Source organism: Crocodylus porosus, unplaced genomic scaffold (assembly GCF_001723895.1).
Source record: "Crocodylus porosus isolate Cpor-Errol unplaced genomic scaffold, CroPor_comp1, whole genome shotgun sequence".
NCBI classification, from domain to species: Eukaryota; Metazoa; Chordata; order Crocodylia; family Crocodylidae; genus Crocodylus; species Crocodylus porosus.
This window is the reverse complement of record NW_017728930.1, coordinates 418,111-438,540: the sequence shown is the minus strand read 5'-3', so window position 1 is coordinate 438,540 and position 20,430 is coordinate 418,111. Positions and strand designations below refer to the sequence as shown.

General features: G+C 59.4%; 1 protein-coding gene across 2 annotated transcripts in view; it reads right to left on the bottom strand.

Annotated features, from left to right (window-relative positions):
- The window catches only part of DSCAML1 (DS cell adhesion molecule like 1), a 149,228-nt gene that overhangs the window by 41,977 nt on the left and 86,821 nt on the right, over window positions 1-20,430 (bottom strand). For both annotated transcript variants that reach the window (XM_019543083.1, XM_019543084.1), the window contains exons 4-5: window positions 5,105-5,251; window positions 2,300-2,578 (exon numbers count right to left, since the gene is read on the bottom strand). In XM_019543083.1, coding sequence (XP_019398628.1) covers window positions 2,300-2,578; window positions 5,105-5,251 — 426 coding nt within the window. The remainder of the gene's footprint in view (window positions 1-2,299; window positions 2,579-5,104; window positions 5,252-20,430) is intronic.

The window sequence follows — 20,430 nt, the reverse complement described above, 5'->3', positions numbered from 1 at the left end:
TGGAGGGGGCTGCCCCGCGGACGCGCGGGGTGGGATCTGGCTCTCCGCGCTGCGTGGCAGCGAGGCCTCCCGCTTGCTGTCTGTGCTGCGTCTGGGCACCGCAGCCTCCTGCCGCCGCGCTGCTGTCGGGCACGTGGCGAGAGCCCCGTGGGTGGCATCACACCCAGGGTCACATCACGTCTTCGCTAGCCCGGCTGGGCCCTAGGGTGCCGGGTTGCCTGCGGCCAGCGAACACGCGGGGGTGCAGGAGGGTCTCAGGGTCCTGACAGCCATGGTGCCGTGACTCTGAGTTTCTTTGGGGAGGGGGGAAGGGACTTGGGCAGAAGCTGAAGCCGGAGTCTGGCTCGCAGCCTGGCGGGCAGCTGGGTGGGGGTCCTGCAAGTAGCAGCATGGCACGGGGAGCCTGGGGGCAGGGGCGAGGCGGGAGCACGGCTGTCACTGGCACACCTGTCAGATGCACTCCCTGCTCCACCAGCCCTGCGACTCCTCCGATTAGTGCAGTCCCTCTCCCCCTGCAGACTCGTGCGACTACCCGCGAAATGTCAGTGCACAATCAGCCAGGTGCCAGCCCCAGCTTCCCCCTCGGCAGCGAACGCCTGCCCCCGATGTCACCCCCGTGCGCGGCAGGGGCAGCGCGCCCCCCTGCAGCCCCTTCCCCTGTGTATCACTTTCTCTCCACTGCCCCAGGAGCCATCAGGCAGGGCGCGAGGCGGCGGCCGTGCTGCGAAGAAGACATCACAGTGGCTGGCACGCCAGGTGTGACAGGCCTGCTCGCCGCAGCCGCAGCAGCCCCTCCAGAGCTGCTCACTGAGCACGCCGGCATTGCGTGCTCGGCTGCCCTGTACCGAGGCAGAGCCCCACGTGCCGGCACCTTGTGCTCGCTCGGGGCGTGCCGGGCTCGGCACCTCCCGGGTCGCGCAGCACGGCTGTCAGCAGAGCCCTAGTGCTCAGCTCCACGGCGGGCACGGAGCAAGCCGTGCCCAGTTGCAAGAGGCACCAATGGGCCCTGCCAACAGATTTCCCTGGAAATCCCGCTCTTTCCCCAGTTACAGCAGCAACCAGGAACCTCTGAAGAGCTGCCTGGCCAGACAGTACCTGCCTCTGCTCAGGATCAGACCGATCACCCTATCTGGGGTCAGGAGGGAACTCTACCCCTTGGTCAGACTGGTTTGGACTGGGAGGTTTTGCCTTCCTCTCTAGCAGAGGGCCTGGCCCTCTCCCTGGGATCTCTTGAGCATATTTTAACAACCTCTGCAGCACGTCGGCCACTGCGGCCCCCCCGCTTTGCCTGCGGCAGGTTGCACTGCGTCAGGGTTGACCATGTGCTTTGCTAAGAGGTTGGACAACGGGTCTGTCTGGGATGGTTTGGACAGGGCTGATCCTGCTTCAGGCAGGGGGCTGCACTGGATGTGACCTCCGGAGCGCCCTTCCCATCTCGCTGCTCCTGGACTCTAGGATTTTGCTGCAGCAGAACAAAGTCCTTGCAGAGGCCCCACATGCTAGGCGCTGTCTGGCAGTGCTGTGGGCTCTGGTATGTGATGCAGACCCAGCGAAATGCAAGCGGTGCTGGCAAGTCACAGGCTTGTCACCAGGCCAGTGCCCTGTGCCACCTCTGTTAGGCTCAGCCCTCCTCCTCATGGCTTTGCTCGATGCTCTCGGGCCCGCACACCAGAGAGCAAGCCAACAGCCCTGAAAGGACCTCTGGGCAGCCCTGTTTTGCAGTGAGCCCATGGCACATTAAGTCAGGACCTGGGATTTTGGAGACAGTGTCCAGGCTTAAGCACCACGTTATTGAGACCCAGACCCCACTGCGGGAGCACCAGGATGTAACACTGGAGACTGTGCCAGCATCAGGGATGGGGAGTCTGGGCTCTGCTGCCTGGAAGCTTTTCCTAACACCAATGCTGAAAACCACCACCTCCCATGGCATTTAGACCCGTGCCTGCCCAGGAGAGCAGTGCATTTGCCGGTTGCTTGATATTGCAAGGGCTGGTTTCAAATGTCCTGACCAAAGCGCCCTGCAGGGACACAAACACCTGGGTGCGGATCCGAATGACTCCCTGCTCGGAAATGTGCAGTAAGAGAACGAGAGCGGGGCAGGTCCTGGCCCCTCCACAGCAGGGACGGGAAGAAATAAGCTGAGCGCAGCTGGGTGGAGTCTTTCCTCCCCGTGCACCTTCCCCAGATGTGCCCTCTCCCTCCTCCAGATGTGCACAGGAGGGCCTCGCTGCTGTTGCGTGCACCCACACTTACTCAACTGGCACCGCCACCTCCGTCCCCGACCCCCGGCAGCTCTTACCGATGACCGAGAGGGTCCCGGTGACCTCAGCGGAGCCAAAGGTGTTGGTGACCTCGCAGATGTAGGTCCCGCTGTCCTCCACACGCATATCGCTGATGGTCAGCCCCGTGATGCGCTTGGTCCATCTGCTGTCCGCGGGCAGTGGGCGCCCGTCCTTGATCCACCGAATGGCCGGGTTGGGGTACCCCGATGCGATGCAGGGGAGCTCCACCAGCTGGCCCGTCCGCACCTCCCTGGACTGGAAGCCATCTAGGATGGTAGGGATGGACTCTGCTGGGTCTAAGCGCAGAGAGGGAATGAGCACGCAGAAAGGGAGCAAGGGCGGATGCAACATCCCCAGCCCGGCCGCGCGCTCCGGCCGGCACCCCTAGGGCACATGGAGGTGGACGCTGGGCACCAGGCTCCCTGCCAGACTCGTGCCATCCTCGCACCCACACCACACTTGGGTGCGAGCTCCTCGGGACCAGGCTCCACAACCTGTGGCAGTCTGTGGAGAGCGGCACTGCCCTGTGGGGACAGGCCTGGGATGGCCAGCACGTGGGAACAGGGGCAGGCTGGACACAGGCTGTTGCACCCAACGTGCCTGCTGCAGTCCTCCCCCGGGGCCCTGCCCTGAAGGTGCTGGGGCAGGCAGGAGGCCATGGACAAGCTCAGCGACAGAGAAGCACCCGGGCCAGGCCAGGCCAGGCCAGAGCACGGCCGGCCGCCCTTCCCTGCAGGCCGACGGGGAGCTATACATCCCTGGAGCCGGCGGGATAAATAAACACAGCACTGCAGGAATGACTCAAGGTGACACCTAATTGGTGCAAAATACACAAATTCTGTGGCACATTTCAAAATTTACAAGCGAAAGGGCCCATCAGGCAGCCGGGAGAGGAGAAAATTAATCACCGAGTCTCAGGCGTGAAATTAAATTCCAAGGGAAGGAAGCCCCTGTCATCGCTCCCGAGCAGAAGCAAAATGCCACGACATGTAAATAATGGCAGTGGCCGGGAGCGAGCGCGCCATGGCCGAGGGCACGGCACTGCAGCCACCCACGCCGCCAAGGGGGACAGGGACTGCGAGGCCTGGGCAGGGCCCTGCTCACGGGACAGGGCAATGCCCAGCCCTGTCCTTGGCACTCAGGCGGGGACATGCACGGGGAAGCAGGTGGTTCCTGGTCACCTGTGGAAACCCCCCACCTCCCAGCTGCTCATCCCAAAGCACCCCAGCTAGCCCGGCTCCAATGCCTTCCCCTGGGCCTCCTGACCCCTGGACAGATGTTGCCGACAGCTGCCACACCGCCCACCCCTTTGGACTCTGGCCAGGCCCTCTCCCCGGGCTCTGCGACCTTGGGTGTAGCAGGTGGGCAAGCTGCTCTGGGAGAGCAATGGCACCGCTCAGCCCCGGCCACGGTGCAGGGCAGGAAAGCAGGGGCCGCTCATCCCCCGTGATCTGATCCGCGCGACCCCGAGGGCTCTCGGCATTATCCCTGCACCGGCACTGGGAAACAGAGCAAACTGGGATTATCGTGCCTTGCCCAAGGTCATGCAATCAGGCAGTGCCAGAGCCCAGGAGTCCTGGCTGCCAGGCCCGGTCACTCCTCATGTCTCGATCAAGGGGCCTGAGTCAACCCCATGGAGACGTGGGTGAGGACAGGGGCTGGCAGGGCGGCCCCCCTGCTCTGTGGCCAGGCCCCACTCCAACTGGCGAGGACTTGTGACGTGGAAATAATATCAAGGGAGTTGATAGTAGTTGAAGTAGTCCATTCCACTACTAAGGAAACAGCAGCTGACGGACATAACCTGGCTGCTGTGCTCCCAGGGCAGGAGACCTAAGTGATGGCAGGGCAAGGAGCTCCTTCCTGAAAGAAGCCCGCCAGCCCCCCCTCCCTCAGCCAGGCACGGATCTGGCCCCTGCAGCCCCAGAGCCCATGGTGGATGCTGCTGGTCCCAGGCACACCCAGGGCGCTGGGTCCACTTGGCACAGAGGTCAATCGGGGCAGCACCCGCCGCATGGACAGGCTTCCCCAGCTTACCACCCGGACCGCATTGCCTGCTTGCAGCTGAACAAGTGCCTCGTGCAGGGCATGACGGGACACCGCTCCATGCCCCGAGACCCCTGCTCCAGAGCAGAGAAACCCCCAGCCTCAGAGGCAAAAGGGAGAGCAGGGAAGCCCGCCAGGCTCTCTGGCCTGCCAGGCAGGGCTGTTCCTACCTGCACCGGCCCTGCTAGGGCTCCCTCTCTCCCAGCTGCTGTACCACTAGCCACGGCTTGCAGCCTGAGTGCAGCACCGTCTCCGCATGACCGAAACCCCAGCTCTGAGAGCGCGCAGGACGCGCAGACAATACCGCCCGGGGCTGGGGCTGGGGCCAGGGCTGGGGAGGCTGCCCTGAGCCCATCACTTCCCCGCTTGATGCTCACGCGCACGGGCCCCGGGACCCCTCAGCTCTGTGCAGTGCCCGGGAGGGGAAGGAGGAGAGCGACGGGGCGGCTGCGAGGAGGAAGGCTCCTTCGGCGGTGACCGGGGCAATAAGGAGGAAGAGCTGCATTGCACGGGGGACACATGCGCTAAAGTGTCACCACCTCAGAGGAGGGAGCGTGGGGTGGAGATGCTGAGCCCCACTTCCCGTGGCCACGAGGGGACACTTGAATGAAAGAGACCTTCTGCGGAGCAGACATTAGGCTGGGTAGCCAGCAGTGAGGCAGGCCAACACCACGGCCTGCAGCCTGGACGATGTCCAGATGCCACAGTGACGGACACCCCCACGGGGGCAGCGAGGCAGAGACAAGCAGGGAGCCCCGACCGGGACACCCAAGACCTACCTGACACGGAGAGCCTGGCCCCATTGCTCTGGCGCGTCTCTCCGCTGTACTTGTGCTTGGTGATACACCGGTAGGTGGACAAGGCGTCTTCCTTCTGCACGTCCGATATGTACAAGCCCCCGTAGGACGTAATAAAAAACCTATTTTCTGGAGACACAATGAGAGAGGGCAGAGCCTGGTTACCAGCTGCCTTCCAGCACACAAGGCAGAAACAAAGAGCAGCGGGCTGGGCTCCGCCAGACCTCTGGGGCTGCGGGTTCGAGAAGACTGGGAAGGAGGCAGGCGCGGTGGCCTTTGCTCAGCCACATGCCCACACCCCGGACAGCCAGCTCCATTGCTGCGCTCACTTCCCTTTGCACCCGCATCATGACGGGCAAACTGATGCCCGTCCCCCAGAGGCCCAGCTGACGGGAAGATAGCCCGTGCCCACGGCCGCGGGCAGAGCACAGGGCGAGTCGGCTACCGCCCGCTCTGGGTGGATGGGCCTGGCAAGGGGGGAGCTTTGTGCCACCACGTTGTGCTCTGCAGAACGCTGCAATTAAAAGTGAATCCAGCCTGCCGAGTTAATAATTAGCTTAACTTGCTTAGAAGCTCGTGCAAACAAATAAGATCTTAAGTTGGTACTTGAGCACCGGGGGAAATTCCAGAGGACGGCAGGGAGGGAGCAACACAAGCCCGTCAGCAGGAGCCGCTGGCAACACGGCCACCCACGCCGAGACCACGGCGCCTGCGGCAGCCAGGTCTCCGCAGCCGGGGCTCGGGGCCCTGAGCAGGCAAAGCGGGCGTTGTTAACAGGTAAAGCTGCTCCCCCTGGCAGGCCAGGCATAAGCATTATCATTCACTCTTCATATTCATTAATGTTAATTAACAGTAATAAGTAAAAGCCTCCTTTGGAGAAGAGCCTAGCTGCAGCATGAAAAGGAGGACAAGGCAAAGACTTTAGAGGGAGGCTAAAGGTCGTTTTCCCCATTGGGAAGCTGCTCTCATCCTACCAAGAGCTTCGAATAGGGACGTGAAACCTTGGACTGCAGAAGATCCCAAAGAAATCAGGGCTACTTTGCTCATTGCTGAAATGTGGGTGTCTCTGGGGCAGGACTCCGGAGTGGGGAGTCACCCACGTGGTTGCTTTGACCTCACTTGGACGTAGCCTGGGCAGTCCTGGACAGAGGCAGAGGGAAGAACCGCATCCAGCGCTGCAACAGCAGCAGAAACGTGGTAACAAGAGGGAACCGGACATCCCGAACCGGCCAGGCCTCTCCCCTCTGGCACAAAGACCTGCGGCCAGCCCAGCACGTGCCCGCAGTCTGCGCCAAGGGCAGGCTTCCTACCCCGGCACAGCAGCCACCCGAGCCCTGCCGGAGCACCCCCAGCTCCGCTCCGGTGCTGCCAGAAATAGCTGTTCCCCCGAGGGCATCAGGCGCAAACTAGAACCAGGTCCGGTTCCCAGACTTCCCACTAGGCCCCACTCCCCTCCAGAGCTGGGGATAAGCCGGCACCTGGCTCCCTCCTCTGCTCTCATCCACTGCAGCGCACAAGTGCCAGGGTCCTTGGGGATGGGCCCTGCTGGCAGAGCTGGGGGGTCCTGGAGGAGAGGCCTGCAGCACTTTCCCCATGCATCGGCTGGCTGGTATTACTTAAATGTTAATATGCATCTAAGTGACTCCAAGGCCGATGTAAATAGAGGTTGGACAACCACCTGCACAATCTCTCTGGGACGCACCTGAGCCCGTCCTGGCACCGACAACCGTGCAAAGGACCAAACTAACTAAGGAGCACGTGGTGGGCACAGTTTGCCAAGCGAAGCTGCAGACCCAGGGTCCTCTCCGTCTCCGTCCTGGCAGGAAAGGCGGGGAGGGGGTCGCCAGTGCATGTGTCCAAACCTGCAGGTGCTGTTTTGTCTCCGCGGTAGGACGTTGCAAAGTCGAGGCTGCAGCGCACACCTCACGTATGATACGACCGGGAGCCAAGCGCAGAACCGCGGCAGCTCCGAACCACCACGGGATGCACAGCGCAGGCCGAGGGAAAAGAACGGCGCCGGCATTGCACGTGCATCCTGAATTCTGCCTCCCCGGCAAACCAGTGCGCCTGGCATGCTGGTTGCACTGGGATTGTCAGCCGGGGGAGGCCGTTTCCATGGCGATACGCAGCTGCTCCATCTTGCAAAGCGCCGCTCCGCAGCCCTGCCCGTCCTCCTCGTCCCCCCGTGATTTTTTGTGCATATTTAATTGCAGCAGCGCTTTCAACGGCACTGTGCTGCTTCTCCAGAAACAAAGGCTGTGGGGAGCGGGCGCGATGCGTGGCGAGATAGGGTAAGAGCAGAAATCAGTGGTATTATGTTCAACCCTCCGGAGGGGCTCCTGCAACAGCGGTTCTGCATGTTTGATGAGAATCAAATTATGGCCCGCTGCGGGCGGGATGGATGAGGAACCCGCCGGGCGCCCGCCACGGAGAGCAAAGAGAAACATGCGGAGACCAAAGGGGAAAGAAAACATCCCCACATGTGAAACAGCAGCAAATCCAGGCTCGCACCGTGGTGGCGCGGTACCACCCTGCCCTGGTCTGCGCCAGTCTTGATGAGCCCTGCTGGTGCCACGCAAGGGCCCGGCTCTCTGGGGCAGGGGCAGGCTGGAGCACCAGGCCAGAGGGGCAAGGCAGCCGTGCCAGGCAGGAGCCCTGGGGAGGGGAGATGCAGACCACTGAGGCGCCCCACCGAGCCATGAGCCCCTCTGGGGAAGCTCAGCCTCAACACAGGGACAGCAACCAGGTACGGGGAACAGGGACCCTCCCTAAATGCAACGAGTGAGGAGGGCAGGGGGGGCCACCTCTCCAGCCTCCAGCTTTCCATCCTGGGGGACTGCAGCACCTGCAGCAGAAGCCCAGAGACACCCTGGGAAACACGGCCACCCCCTCACGTGCCGCGCGAGCAGGCCCTGCCCCGACGCAGCACCCCAGCTTCAGGTGTCGCATCCAGCTGGAGCAGACTCTCCGGGGACCCGGGAGCCATGCTCTGCAGAACAAGGAGAAAGGGGCTGGAAAGAGCCCAGCCCCTGGAGCCCCGCTCTGGGCACCAGCGTATGTAGTAAGGCCCACGGTGAGGGTTAGTGTCATGAAACAGGACCCGAGTGATGAGCTGCATGGAAATCACAAAGCTTGGGTCCTCTGTGTCTGCATCGTGGTGTCTGAGCCTTTAGGCTGCTCCTCTCTGCTGCTGCAAGGGCTAGAAAACCCTCTCCAGAATGAAAGCTAAGAGTCTCCCAGTTCACATAACTCCAGGAGCTGGTGCTCAGTAACAAGCCCACCAAGCCCTGGGAAGCTCATTACTGCATAGTGGAGCTGGCAGCAGGGCACATGCCCCCAGCTCTGCCCAGGTTTCCAAAATCAGGCAGAAGTGGGTCTCCAGCCCCCAGGGTCAGGGTGTAGGGTGAGCTCCGTCTCTGGACACAGAGTCCCTGGGGACATACCCGGAGGCACCAGCACGTCTCCGCACGATAGGGAGAGCGGGGGTGCAGGTATTGCTATTACTCAAAAGCAGGAACACTCAACCCTGGGCACAAGGGGCTCTGCTGTTGCACCAGACAGCGGGAGAGATGCCTTGGTGCTGTGTGTGGGGGCCGGGCAGCTTGGCAGCCCCCCGCCCGGTTTTAGAAACAGGACAGGTAATTTAGCAGAAAACAATGCTGGTTAGAGGAGCTGCATGGGGACTGCTGGGCTGCCTAATTACAGTGTGTGTGCAGCCTGCAAGCAGGGGAAGCGCTGGCCCTCTTTGCTCCCTGCAAGGTCCCCGTTGCTCCTGGTCCTGCTTATAGTTTCATAGTAGCTAGAGTCGGAAGGGACCTAGGAAGATCATCTAGTCCGACCCCCTGCCTTGGCAGGAAAGAGCACCGGGGTCAGATGACCCCGGCAAGGTGCTCATCTAACTTCCTTTTAAAAATCCCCAGGCTAGGAGCCTGCACCACTTCCCCTGGAAGCCGGTTCCAGGCCCTAGCCGCCCTGACTGTGAAGTAGCGCCTCCTAATAGCTAATCTAAACCTACCCTCCGCCAGCTTGTGACCGTTATTCCTGGTCACTCCTGGCAGCGCACGGGGGAACAGGGACTCCCCCAATACCTGCTGATCCCCCCTGACCAGTTTGTAGCAGGCCACAAGGTCCCCCCTTAACCTTCTCTTGTGGAGGCTAAACAGGTTCAGGTCCCGTAGCCTCTCCTCATAAGGCCTGCCCTGCTGACCCCTGATCATACGAGTGGCGAGTGCTGCTGCGAGGGGAGAACGGCAAAACCTGGGAAAAGACACCAGCAAGCCCAGATCACATCACTGCTCCAAACTCAGCTCCTGGGATGGGCCCAGCTGCAGCCAGACCCCCAAGGCTTCATAGGGAATCAAAGGCTTTTTTTTTTTTTTTGGGGGGGGGGGGAAATATTTCTTGAGATATATACATAGCATTCCAGATCAGCATTTCTACACAAACCTTAAAACACATTTAAAACCCACGCACCCACCCACAGTCCTTTCCATAACACAGTCTCTTAGTTCTCACCCCGCTGTTGGGGTTTACATTGTCCACTTCTTCCCTGTCTTGGTTGCTGTCACTGCCGGTGCCATCGCTGCTGTTTCGAGGTCCGGTTCTGTCGCTGGCGTCTTCGTTATCGCTGACCCCCACCTCTCGGCGCGTCTTTGAACAGCCTTTGCCCAGAGTCCCTTAGCCAAGTGGAGCTGGCCACTTCTCCATCCTCTCCCACCAACCGCCTTCGATTCAGGGGAATCAAAGGCAATGAATGCATCTGGTCAGCTGTATGGAGCCAGGGGAATCCCTTCTTATCCTGGACCGACTTCAGGGGAGCGTGCGGGTGGGGAAGTCAGCGAGAGCAATGCCCCTCTTGCCTGGCTGAGCTCTGGAGAGGCTTGGACAGCCGATGGCCAGAGACAGCCTCATGCGGGACCGAAGGTGACTGGATTAGAGGGGAGCCCTCCCGCGCAACCTGGCTGTGGTGGAGAACCACGCGCACAGGCCGACTCGCTGCACTGCCAAAGCCCATTTCCAGCACCGCAGCCTGGAGTGGCCAAGAAACTACAGTATCAGTCCCAGGGGCCTTCTGATTCCAGGAGAAAAATTACAATCAATATAGGTTACCAGTTGCTGCTCTATCCAATATAGATTTATAAAAACAATGGGGTCAGGGCTCCAGGAGAGAGCACATTTTATAGTTCATAAGACTAATGAGATAACTTTCCCTTGGTGCTCTGGGGCCAATATTTCCTTACGCATTCTATTTTCGCCGCGGGAGAATCAATAGGTGCCAGCATTTATGAATTAGCCGGGCTTGGAGCAGATGCATCCCAAGGCATCCTGGACAAATCCAAGGAATGCTTGGTGATGTTTCGAGCCAGTTTTAAAAGTGATGAATTTAGTCCCCAGGCAAAGGGTGTGCATGCATGGGGAAGCCCCAAGGAACAAAGCCTGCGATTTTGAGCAGCACCAGGGATTGCGGGTGTGGGCCGGAGCAGGGAGTCTCCGTCATCCAGGCCACGAGATCCATCCTAGGGCTGCTCAACACTGCCTGGATGCTGTGTGCATCTCTCAGCCTAATCCCTTTCCCACCACCCAACCCGCTTCTCACTGCAGGGCCCAAATCCCAAATACAAACCCCCGCAGAAGCAGGAAGGAGAGAGCCCACCAACCCAGGGGCCGTGCCTGGGCACGGGGCCCTGCTCTCCTTCAATGCCAGTCTAATTCCTAGACTGGTGGCAGGTCAAGGCCACGGCCCAAGCTGCTCCGTAGGTACCTATGGCAGAGAGGTCAGATGGACTGGGAGATGAAAGCCCCACTTGCCCATCCCGGGGATGTCACAGAGAAGCCGCACGTCGACCTGAATGCAAAGGTAATCAGCATCACACAGTGTCCGACAGATTTATTGCCCCGTGCCCCTGCAGACATAACCCCGGGGGCTCGTGAGGCGGTGGCAGGCCCCTGCCCCTCTCAAAGACACCACAGATGTCCTGCATTGCCCTGAAGGCATGGGTTCTGCGACTTTCCTGGGCATCTGCATAGGAACCAGGCCCAGCTCAGTAAATGGGTCGTGCTTTGTGCTGAAGGCCTCCTCGCCTTCCTCTTCCTCCTGCATCCAGGAGGAGCAGGCTCAGCTGGAGGGAGAATAACGTGCCCTAGAAATGTCATCTCAAGGGAGCCGTGGGAGCAGCCTCCGCCGCAGCTCGGAGGGGCACGGGAGGTTGGAGCAGCCGTCTGTCCTTGCAGATCGAGCTGGAGGCTTCCCCACACCTTCCCCATGGAGCCACCTCCCTGCTGCCCCCTGCACAGCTCCACCCCGCGAGGCTTGCCTGAGCCAAGGTCCTGGAAAGCAGCAGCCAGTCTGCTCATTGACCCAATGGGGTCCCACCTCCCAGACCCACCCTGCACTCGCGGGCCATGAGCCTGCTGTCCTCCAACCCCACTCCTGGGCCGGCAGGCGAGCAAACCTGTCGGCCAGCGCCTCCTCCCCACCGGGCTAGCACAGCGCCCACGTTACGATGCACGTGCCCACGGGGCAATCCCAGGAAGGCAGCAGTGATGTCCGAGCGACCCGCCTTCCCATGCGCAAGCACCAGGGCTGGGACGGGAACCCCCCGTGCATGCACCCGGCCAGCCGCAGGGCAGGAGACCGGGGCACTGTGCCCTGCTCGGCCCTCAGACAGCCCAGCTTGCAGAGCCGCCTGGCAGGGACCCCGACCTCACTGCCGTCCTCCTCCCGCTGCAGATCCAAGCACGAGTCCTTCCCACCTAGGCCGAGAGGCGCTTTCCTCCTGGGCGCAGGGAACCAAGGGGCGTGCGCTCCACCCCCGCGGGTCCCCCCCCTCCCCGCCTCTCGGGAGGGCTGCCCCTCGGCACGGCTGCCGAGGTGCTGCTGAGCCAGCGGGAGATGCAAATTAAAAGCTGGGATGAAAGTTGGGGCGTCATGAAAGGCTTTTCTGCTCCCGTCCTTAATCTCCTCTCCAAGTACAACTCTATCTTCTCCCATAGCAGGATTAACACCCATCTCTCATTCTCCTCTTGCAACAAGATTTTATTTCTAATTATGCTGTAATAAAACTGGGCGCACTCCCAGGGCTTCCTCCAAATGACTTGTAGACACTCTGCAAGATTGGATCCTGCTCCGCACCATTGTAATAGCGTCTCCCTGACATTCATTAGACATGCATGAAGGAGAGGCTTTAAGAATGGAATTGCATTTAAATGGATTTGCTGAGAGAGGAGGAGGAAACAAGAAAGAGGCCGGCAGGGAGGTTTGCAAACAGGATGCAATCGTCGCAGGCGGTGGGGGTAAAACGTCTGCTGCTCCAAAGCGAGTGTCCCTGCCTACCGCCGGCCCCAGATGCAGGGGCCCAGAGGGCGAGAGCATCCTCCAGATTGCAGCTACCTGGGCAGGGCTGGGCACTGCAGCCAAGCTGCTGGGACAGGAGGCAGCACTGCCATGGTCCCACAAGGCTGCCCAGACTGCACCTGTGCCATCACAGGTCCCCCGTCCTTGATGCTGCACCCCACCCCCTGCCCCCCGTGCAGGCCCGGCTCTGCTGGCCTCGCAAAGCCTCCAAGGCGGGCTGCTCCAAGCACTGATGTGGGATCCTCCAGCCGCCCGCTCAGCACTAGGGCAGGGCAGGGCAGGGCTCGGCTCTCCTGCGATCACCAGGCCCAGAGCATGGCATCGCCTGCAGGGCCCGTTGGCCCCTCGGCTAGTCCTGCCCCACTTCCCCCCACAGCCTCGTGTCACCCTTCGTCTCCCATTAGCACAGCTCTCCTTGGCTGGCACCACCAGATCTATTATTGACAAAGGCCCTTTTATCCTTTCTGCTCGGCTGCGCTTTCTCCTCCCTCCAAGCCACCCCTCACCAGCATCCTCCTCCACCCGCACCCGCGGGCGGCTCCACCAAGGGAACGCCCCGGCCTGCTTGCAAAGGGGCACTGCCTGCCTGCCACGCTCCAGGACATCAGGGGGCTCCTTGAAGCCTCCAGCCCACCTCACCCACGGGCCGCAGGCTTTGCCCCTCCTGCCTCTAGCCTTTAGCAGCTGGCAGCAGCAGGTCTGGGTCACGGCCAATGCTCTGTGGCTGCTACTTGCCGTTTCCAGGGCAAGGGCCCCAAACCCCATCAGGAAGGGTCCTGTGCACCACCGCCACCCCCAGCCATTAGCCCATCTCAGGGCCCAGGCTCTGGTCTCTGCAATGCTGCTCTCCCGCAGCAGGGTTTTGCCCTCTCCGAGTCGGGCCTCCAAGGTGTCACTGCACAGGAGAACATCGATTCATGCTCCGGGTGCTAATCCCTCGGCAAATCCCCTTCTGCACACTGCAAAAGCTGCCGTTCAGAAACAAATGATTTTCCAATGAATCGGCTCTAAGCAGCACGCAGGACTCATGGCAAGACCCCGGCCTCTTTTGAGAAGCCTGCTGCACGCTCGCTAGCCCGAGGGTTGGGGCTGGCGTTGGCCCCTGGATTTACGGCCCTGGGAGAGCCAGTGGAGCTGCAGCATGTAGACACCCTCTACAAACAACAGTAAAAGAGACTTAACACAAGCCTCCCAGCTGCCGTATTTCAGCTCCTGCATCGCATCCGGCTCTGCTCGCTGTGTGCAGATAAAGCAGGTGGCAGAGCCGCCACCCCCCGCGGGGGCTTTCAGGCAGAGCAAGCCAGGCTGCCTCTCCATAAGGTGACTATTGCCAGGGCAGTGTGGGCCTCCACTGCAGGCACTGCTCGTGCCCAAGGTATTCGCCAGCATCTGAAGGCCCACAGGGCATGGCAGGGGTTGGCGAGCTCGCACACACGGGGGTCACGGGCTGGGTTGGACCTGGGAATCGGGTAACTCAGCATCCCGTGACCAGCAGCAGCCAGCACCCGGGGCAGGAGGCTCTGATTCTGGACCCAAAGGCACGTACGGTTTGGGACCACGCTGGACGTCACCGTGGGCTCGCCACAGCCAACTCCTTTTCCTCCTTTTTTGGGACATGCCAAGCTCAGTGATACCTTGTGGCAATGAGTTCCACGGATTATGCTGCCCTGCAGTGCAAACACATTTCTTTCGATCAGCGGGAAACGTTGTGCCTTTCGGGTCCGCTGGCGAGTTGCTAACGAGCTGGGACTTGGCAATTTCGACAAACAAGTGTTCTGCAAATGTTTGTTCAGGTTTTAAAGGAAATTGGCTCTGCCTGTCCACTCATCCCTCTGCTGTTTACTTTCCACAAACAGACTCGTGAACAAGTTCACGGCAGAAACACCCCCGAGAGCACAGCAAGTTGAGGGTGTTTGGTTTTTTTACATGGAGATTCAGAACTGTTTAGCAGTGAATTTGTCAAACCCAATCCTCAGCCCGGAAATCCAACCCCAAGGGCCCCGGGCAACGAGGAAACGGCAGGGGACTTTGAGGGCCCCGTCAAAACGGGACACTGCCGACTGACCCCCGCCCTTCGATAGCAACCTCTGCTCAGGCACAGCCTGTGCCCAAGGATTCACTGCCCAAAGGCTGGCAAATCATCCCAGGGAAGCTCATGTGTCCAAGGGCATCCAAACAGACAGAGAAAGTCTCATTCGATGAGCGATTCACTCTGGGAAGGGAGAGATGCGGGTTAACAGCCCTTCTGTCAAAGGAAAAAAGAATTCCTGTCTAAATCACGAGAAAACCCTTGGCATCCTTCAGCCAAAGGAGTAATCAATGCCGTGATCCTGTGGCCATCTATCGTGTGCCTTGTGTGCTCTTCTCAGCTCGGACGATGCAAATGCACCATGGGTTTTGCTTCGGCGTGCGGCGAGCGATAGGGTATGCAAGCAGCCTCACACAGCGCCGGAAACGTGGCGCTCTCGCGTAGCCGATCACCTGTTTCACGCCGCCCGTGGATCCAGGGGCTGGCATCTCCCAAAAGCACAGCGATGTCGACATCCGCCTTGTGGTGCCAACTCAGCCCAAGAGCACCCTCTCAGCCTCTTTGAGCAACGTCTTCACTTGGCCATGGGCACTACACCTCCCCGGGAAGGACTGACAACCCCGGGAGCTCAGGAAAACAGATCCTAAGAGATCTCTGCGATAACTTCCTGGGGCGCCTAGGAATCAGGAGGAGTTATGCAATCCAAGGTCATCCTTTACCAGGGGGCCGATCTCGCCCCGCTTCACAGTGATAAATCCAGAGTAACACCAGAGAACTCGCTGGGTTTACAGGCATGTAAATGAGAGCAGGATTTGGCCCACTGGGTTTCAACGCCTGAGAGCTGGGGGAGGTTTCTGCAAGAGAAGAACTGCTAAAACCCGGGTAGGAGCCTCCCTGGGACAGTGGCAGGGTATTGCTGGGCCAGCCCATTAATATACAAAGACGCTCGGGGAACGAAGCCATTTTCACCACACACAAGCAACAAACTATGGGCAGAAACTCCCTTGCACAGGTGCCGTCGCCAGGCCCCAGGACGAGCCCCGCACCCTGCGCCCACGGGGCTGGGCCGGGCGGACTTCCAGGGAGGCGACTCTCCCAGAACGGGGTGTCTGCAGGAACGGGTTAATGGGGGTTTCATGTAAATTCCCCGTAACGAGAGCGTGGCACCTCCAGCTGCACAACGCGCCATTCTGGTATGTCAGCATTCACGCTATCAAAGAACAGGCAGGAATTAATCTCCCGAGGTGGTCCAGAGACGTCTAATACCAGCAGAAAATTACAGAACAGGATGAGAAACATTACAAAATGAATAGGAGGGGACTAGAGATTTCCATGGCTAATCCTGTTAACCAGACAATTTCTTATCAAACTCATTATGTGCCAGTGAGAGGAGGGGAAGCCAGGGTACGGGGGGAGGCAGGGAGGGGAAGGGGCGGTGGAGGGGGAAGGAAGATGATGCCTTCCTGCCTGTGAATTATGGATGTTAAGTGATGGACGTGGAGTTCTTGTGAGCGGCAGTAATAGAGTCTGCCTCGCAGCTACAGCCACGGGGGACCGCGCGGCACCGGCCGGCAGTGACTGACATTGCCATTTGATTCGCACTCGCCGTGTTTCTTGCTTCCAGTGCCTATTAAATCAGAGGCGGGGAAGCACCTTCTCCCGCAAGAGCCTCGCCGGCCTTTCAGTGCTGAGCGCGATGAGACAGGGCCGAGGCACCCACCCTGGGCTGCCCAGCCCGGCGCTTCACAAGGGAGGTGGGAGCCCCCCCAGCCCTGGACACGGGGTTTGGGCCCTTCTGACCCTGCTGCTCTCAGCACAGGGGGGGATCTTGCTTTTCAGCTCCCGAAGGGCCCTCGACGATCCCAGCAGCGGGGCTGACCACTGCTTCTGGGCCAGGGGAGGGGAACCCGTGAGCAGAGGGGCACGGGGATGCGACGGCTTGGCTCTCACCTCGTCCAAGCCACAGGCCGCATCCCCGCCACGTCCCCCCCCAGCATGCGACCAGGAGCAAGGGCTGCAGCTGCATTTCCCTCCCCGCGGGGACGTTCCCAGCCCCACGCGAAGGCAGCAGCCGGAGCCCCGATTTCCTCGGAGCCGCCCGGCTCTCCCGCGGAGGCTCCCGAGGGCTCTGGCAGGCCCTGCTGAGGCACGGCAAGCGCTCGGGGCAGCACAGGCCTCGACCTCTCCTTGGAGACTTGAGTCCTCGCTATGCAGGTTCAGCTGCAACGTGAGCGTTGCCTCCAGGAGGCACGACCGAGGCAGCGGGGAAGGGAGTGCCCAGGCGGGGACGGGGGGTGGGCCGTCAGAGTTACGGGGGCCCCGTCGCAGGTACGCGGGGCTCGGGGGAGCCCGCGGGGCGCTGGCCGTGGCAATGCCAGAAATGCCCGCGCCCGTTACCTTAACAAAACCTGCACTTCCAGGCCCAAGGAGAGCTGAGTATTACCACGCTGACATTTAGCACGGAGAGTGCCGTATGCTCCAGATATACGGCCGGCCCTCTCCCCCTCGCAGCTCTCATGCAAGCGGATTATGGCAGACATAAAAAAAATCCACAGAGGTAACGCTCATTTCACAACGATTTTTCTAGGGTAATTTTTTTAACCTTCTGTGATGACGAGCTTCATTTTTCCAGCAGGAGGCAAAACAAACGGCTCCTGATCCCAGGTTTACTATCCGCGCCTGTGGAAGCGATTGCAAGACGCGCGGCTCTTGCTTTGTCGGGTGTGCTCTGCCCGGACCCTCAAAGCCGGGGCAGAGTCGCGCAGGGGGCTGCTGCGTTTCTGCGGATGGGCTCACGGCCGCGCACATCTGGCGGCATCCGGCACTAAGGGCTCTGGCCTGAGCCAGGGCTTGCAAGGCAGGCACAGCAACCCCCCGGCGGATTAAGTGTCGCTGTTCCTGAAGACCGACGGCCTCCTGCGCATGCCCACCTGGCCTGGCCCCTTCTCCCTGCCCTGGCGCTGGACCGCTGCACGCGTCTACGCGCAGGCACCGACATACGCAGGGGTTTGAAAACGCGGGGAAAGCAGCTCTTTCAAACAGAAGTGGAGCTAGTCAGGGCTCATGCTAATGAGCAGAGAATCTGGATCGAGGACTGTGCAAAAATTTGCATCTCAAAGCTGAAAACAGGAAGTCACTGAGAATGGCAAATCCACCACCGAGGTATCGTTTATGGCCATAATTAGGCTAATGCAGCCTCTGTTCTGTCAGCTCATTTTCATCAGCCTCAGGGTAACAGGGGACAACAGTCTCCTTCACAACCCTTCCTGCGACACAGAGACTTCATTCACCACACTGGCATCCTGCTTCCCAGACAGCGCGGGCCCTGCACCCCCTGCCATGCTCCAGATGGGGGGCTGGCAACCGTGCGCAGCACGGGGAAGGGGTGCCGCGCGCCTGCCACAGCACTGGGAGCCAGGTACCTTGCCCAGGGCATCTGTCAGCCTCTGCCCAAGCAGGGTCCCATGTCAGGGCAAGCCTTGCTCCATGCTGACTTGTATTATCCGCTCTCTGCTGCTGCTCACAAACTCCCGCCGAGATCCGGGCCCCCCCGTGCCTTGAGCTGCCCACATGCAGGGCACGAGCGTGTCCCTGCCCCAGGCTCTCAGAGCAGCCAGAAGCAAATGTCGACATTTCAGAGCCGTGAACGCTCCCTGGCTCCTTGAGGCGCTGGCCCCAAAGGAAGGCGCTTCCTTGGGCGTTTCGCTCCTGCCTGGCGCAGAGAGGCTGGGAGCGTGCGGAGCCATGCGGGGCACCAGACAGGCCTGGCAGGGGCCCGGCAGCAGAGCGGGCGTAAGCACAGACCCAAATCCATCGCTGCTCAGGACAGCAACGTGAGCCTGCTACATCGCCCTTCTCAACAGGGTCCCGACTGAACGGAGTTTGCAAAAAAAACCCAACCCTGGATCCAGAGCAATTGCTGACTGCAAGGGCCCATGGCGATATGCACCAGTTAGCACTACCAGGGTCACTTCTCACTACACGCACCAGCGTCCTCGTGCAGCGAGTCTTTACAGGAGAGCAGGGGAAGGGGTGACGTGGGACGGAGCACGTTCGCCTGACAGCCAAAACCTGCAGGTCCATCAGTGCACCCAAGTTCTCCGTGTGCAACCATTTAATCCTAGATCCCTCGATTCTACCAAGACCAGCGCTGGTTTGGAAACAGGGAAATGGCTGCAGCAATGCTAAAGACTTTGGCTTTTTCCCTTCATTTTGCAAGACTCACAACAGGCAAATTTACTGTTCCAAGTTTTTGACAGAAATCATTTTTTAAATGTCATTGGTTGATAACGGCTGTCAGTCAGCAAACAGTTCGGTACAAAATACCATCGATGGAACATTGCACCAGTTCTTTTTGGTGGAAATTTCATTTTTGCAAGAGGTTTCTGTTTTGGGGTTTTTTTTTTTAATCAAAGCTTTTTAAAACCACTCTAACACCTTTACTGGTCAGAGTCTATGACGATGGGGAGGAACAAAGGAAACACAAAGCGTGCAGTGAAAGACACTTTTTTTAAATGGCAGCCACTGCAGTCACATTTCAAACATGTCAGCAGCCTCCACTGACTAGGAATATGGGAGAAAACACCTCTTGCACCTGGATTTCAAAACCAGCTGAAGGGCAAATGCCTGCACACAGCAGTGCTCCTGTCTCTGAAGCCAGCCAGAGTTTTACTACCATTTCTAGCAAGACTGGGACTGGTTGCATGGGGATTATTTTCCCCACTTATATTGTCAAGTGGTCACTTAGCCCTACAGCGAAATGGCAATAATCGTAATGCTGACCTATCTGAGAGCGAAGAGAAAAGGAAGCTGGAGTTTATTTCTTTCTGGGGGAATAAAAGAACCCCAGTCAGGCACCTGGAGAAGCTGCAATTCCCTGACAATGACTTTGAGGCTGTGCAAATCGCATCTTAAATATCATCCAGCCCATCCAAAGTTCCTGATTACCTTCAGCTGAGCAATAAACGGCCAAGCGAGGGCCGTTACTCAGACGCGGCGCCGCGCCGCACCAGGAGCGACGGCGGATGCCCGGGCTTTTGCTGAGCAGAGCACACGAGTCGGCGGTGGCCGGCACCCGGGCCCAGTGCCAAGCGGGTGCGGGACAGAAGCGATCGGGGAGAGGCCGGCTTTTAGCAGAGCGCACCCCGGGGTGACGCAGCAGCTCCGCTTCAGCAGCCGGGGATCTTGGGCGGGGGGGGGGGAGTTATTTCGTGGGAGCTCGAGAGCGGCACAGAAGGGGCTGGCGAGCGGGACACGGCGACACTCACCCACCGAGTTACCAAGTGAGCAATCAAAGCAGTGGCTCCGCGCCCATTTGAGCGGCGACTGCCTTTTGGAGAGAAAAACAAGGGAAATAAAGAGCAAGGCAAGGAGGGGAAGGACGCGAACAAGAGAAACAAGACGACAGAACGCTTGCTCCACAGCCCTCGGCTAAATGATAAACCAGTTTACTGAGGTGGAAAGCTGCAGTGAGCTGAGGAAGAATATGTGGAAACCATCTGCAGATTTAAAAATAATCTATTTTATGATCACCCTGGAACATATTCTTTTGTGGAAACCAAATAGGATTGTTGTTTGTTTGTTTTTAGCAAACTGTTGGGGAAAAATTACCAGCAACATTCGGGGTTTTCTCCTACTCGAGAACAGCGAGTCTAAATATGCCCTCCCTATGTTAATAATAGTAATAGTCATCTTTAAATTAACTCTGTGTACCATCCAAGCTTAAAAAAAGAGTTACAATTCAGGGCTCTGAAATCCAGGACAAACCTATTTCTGCATTGGGCTAACAAGCAGTTCTTGCTGACAGATGTCTTCTTACATACAGTAAATATAGGTCGTCTTTTCCTACCCGGAGAACTGTATATCTTAATTAAGCAGGCCACTGGCAGCATATGTAATGATTTTTTGCAGCTTGCTATGTAAATC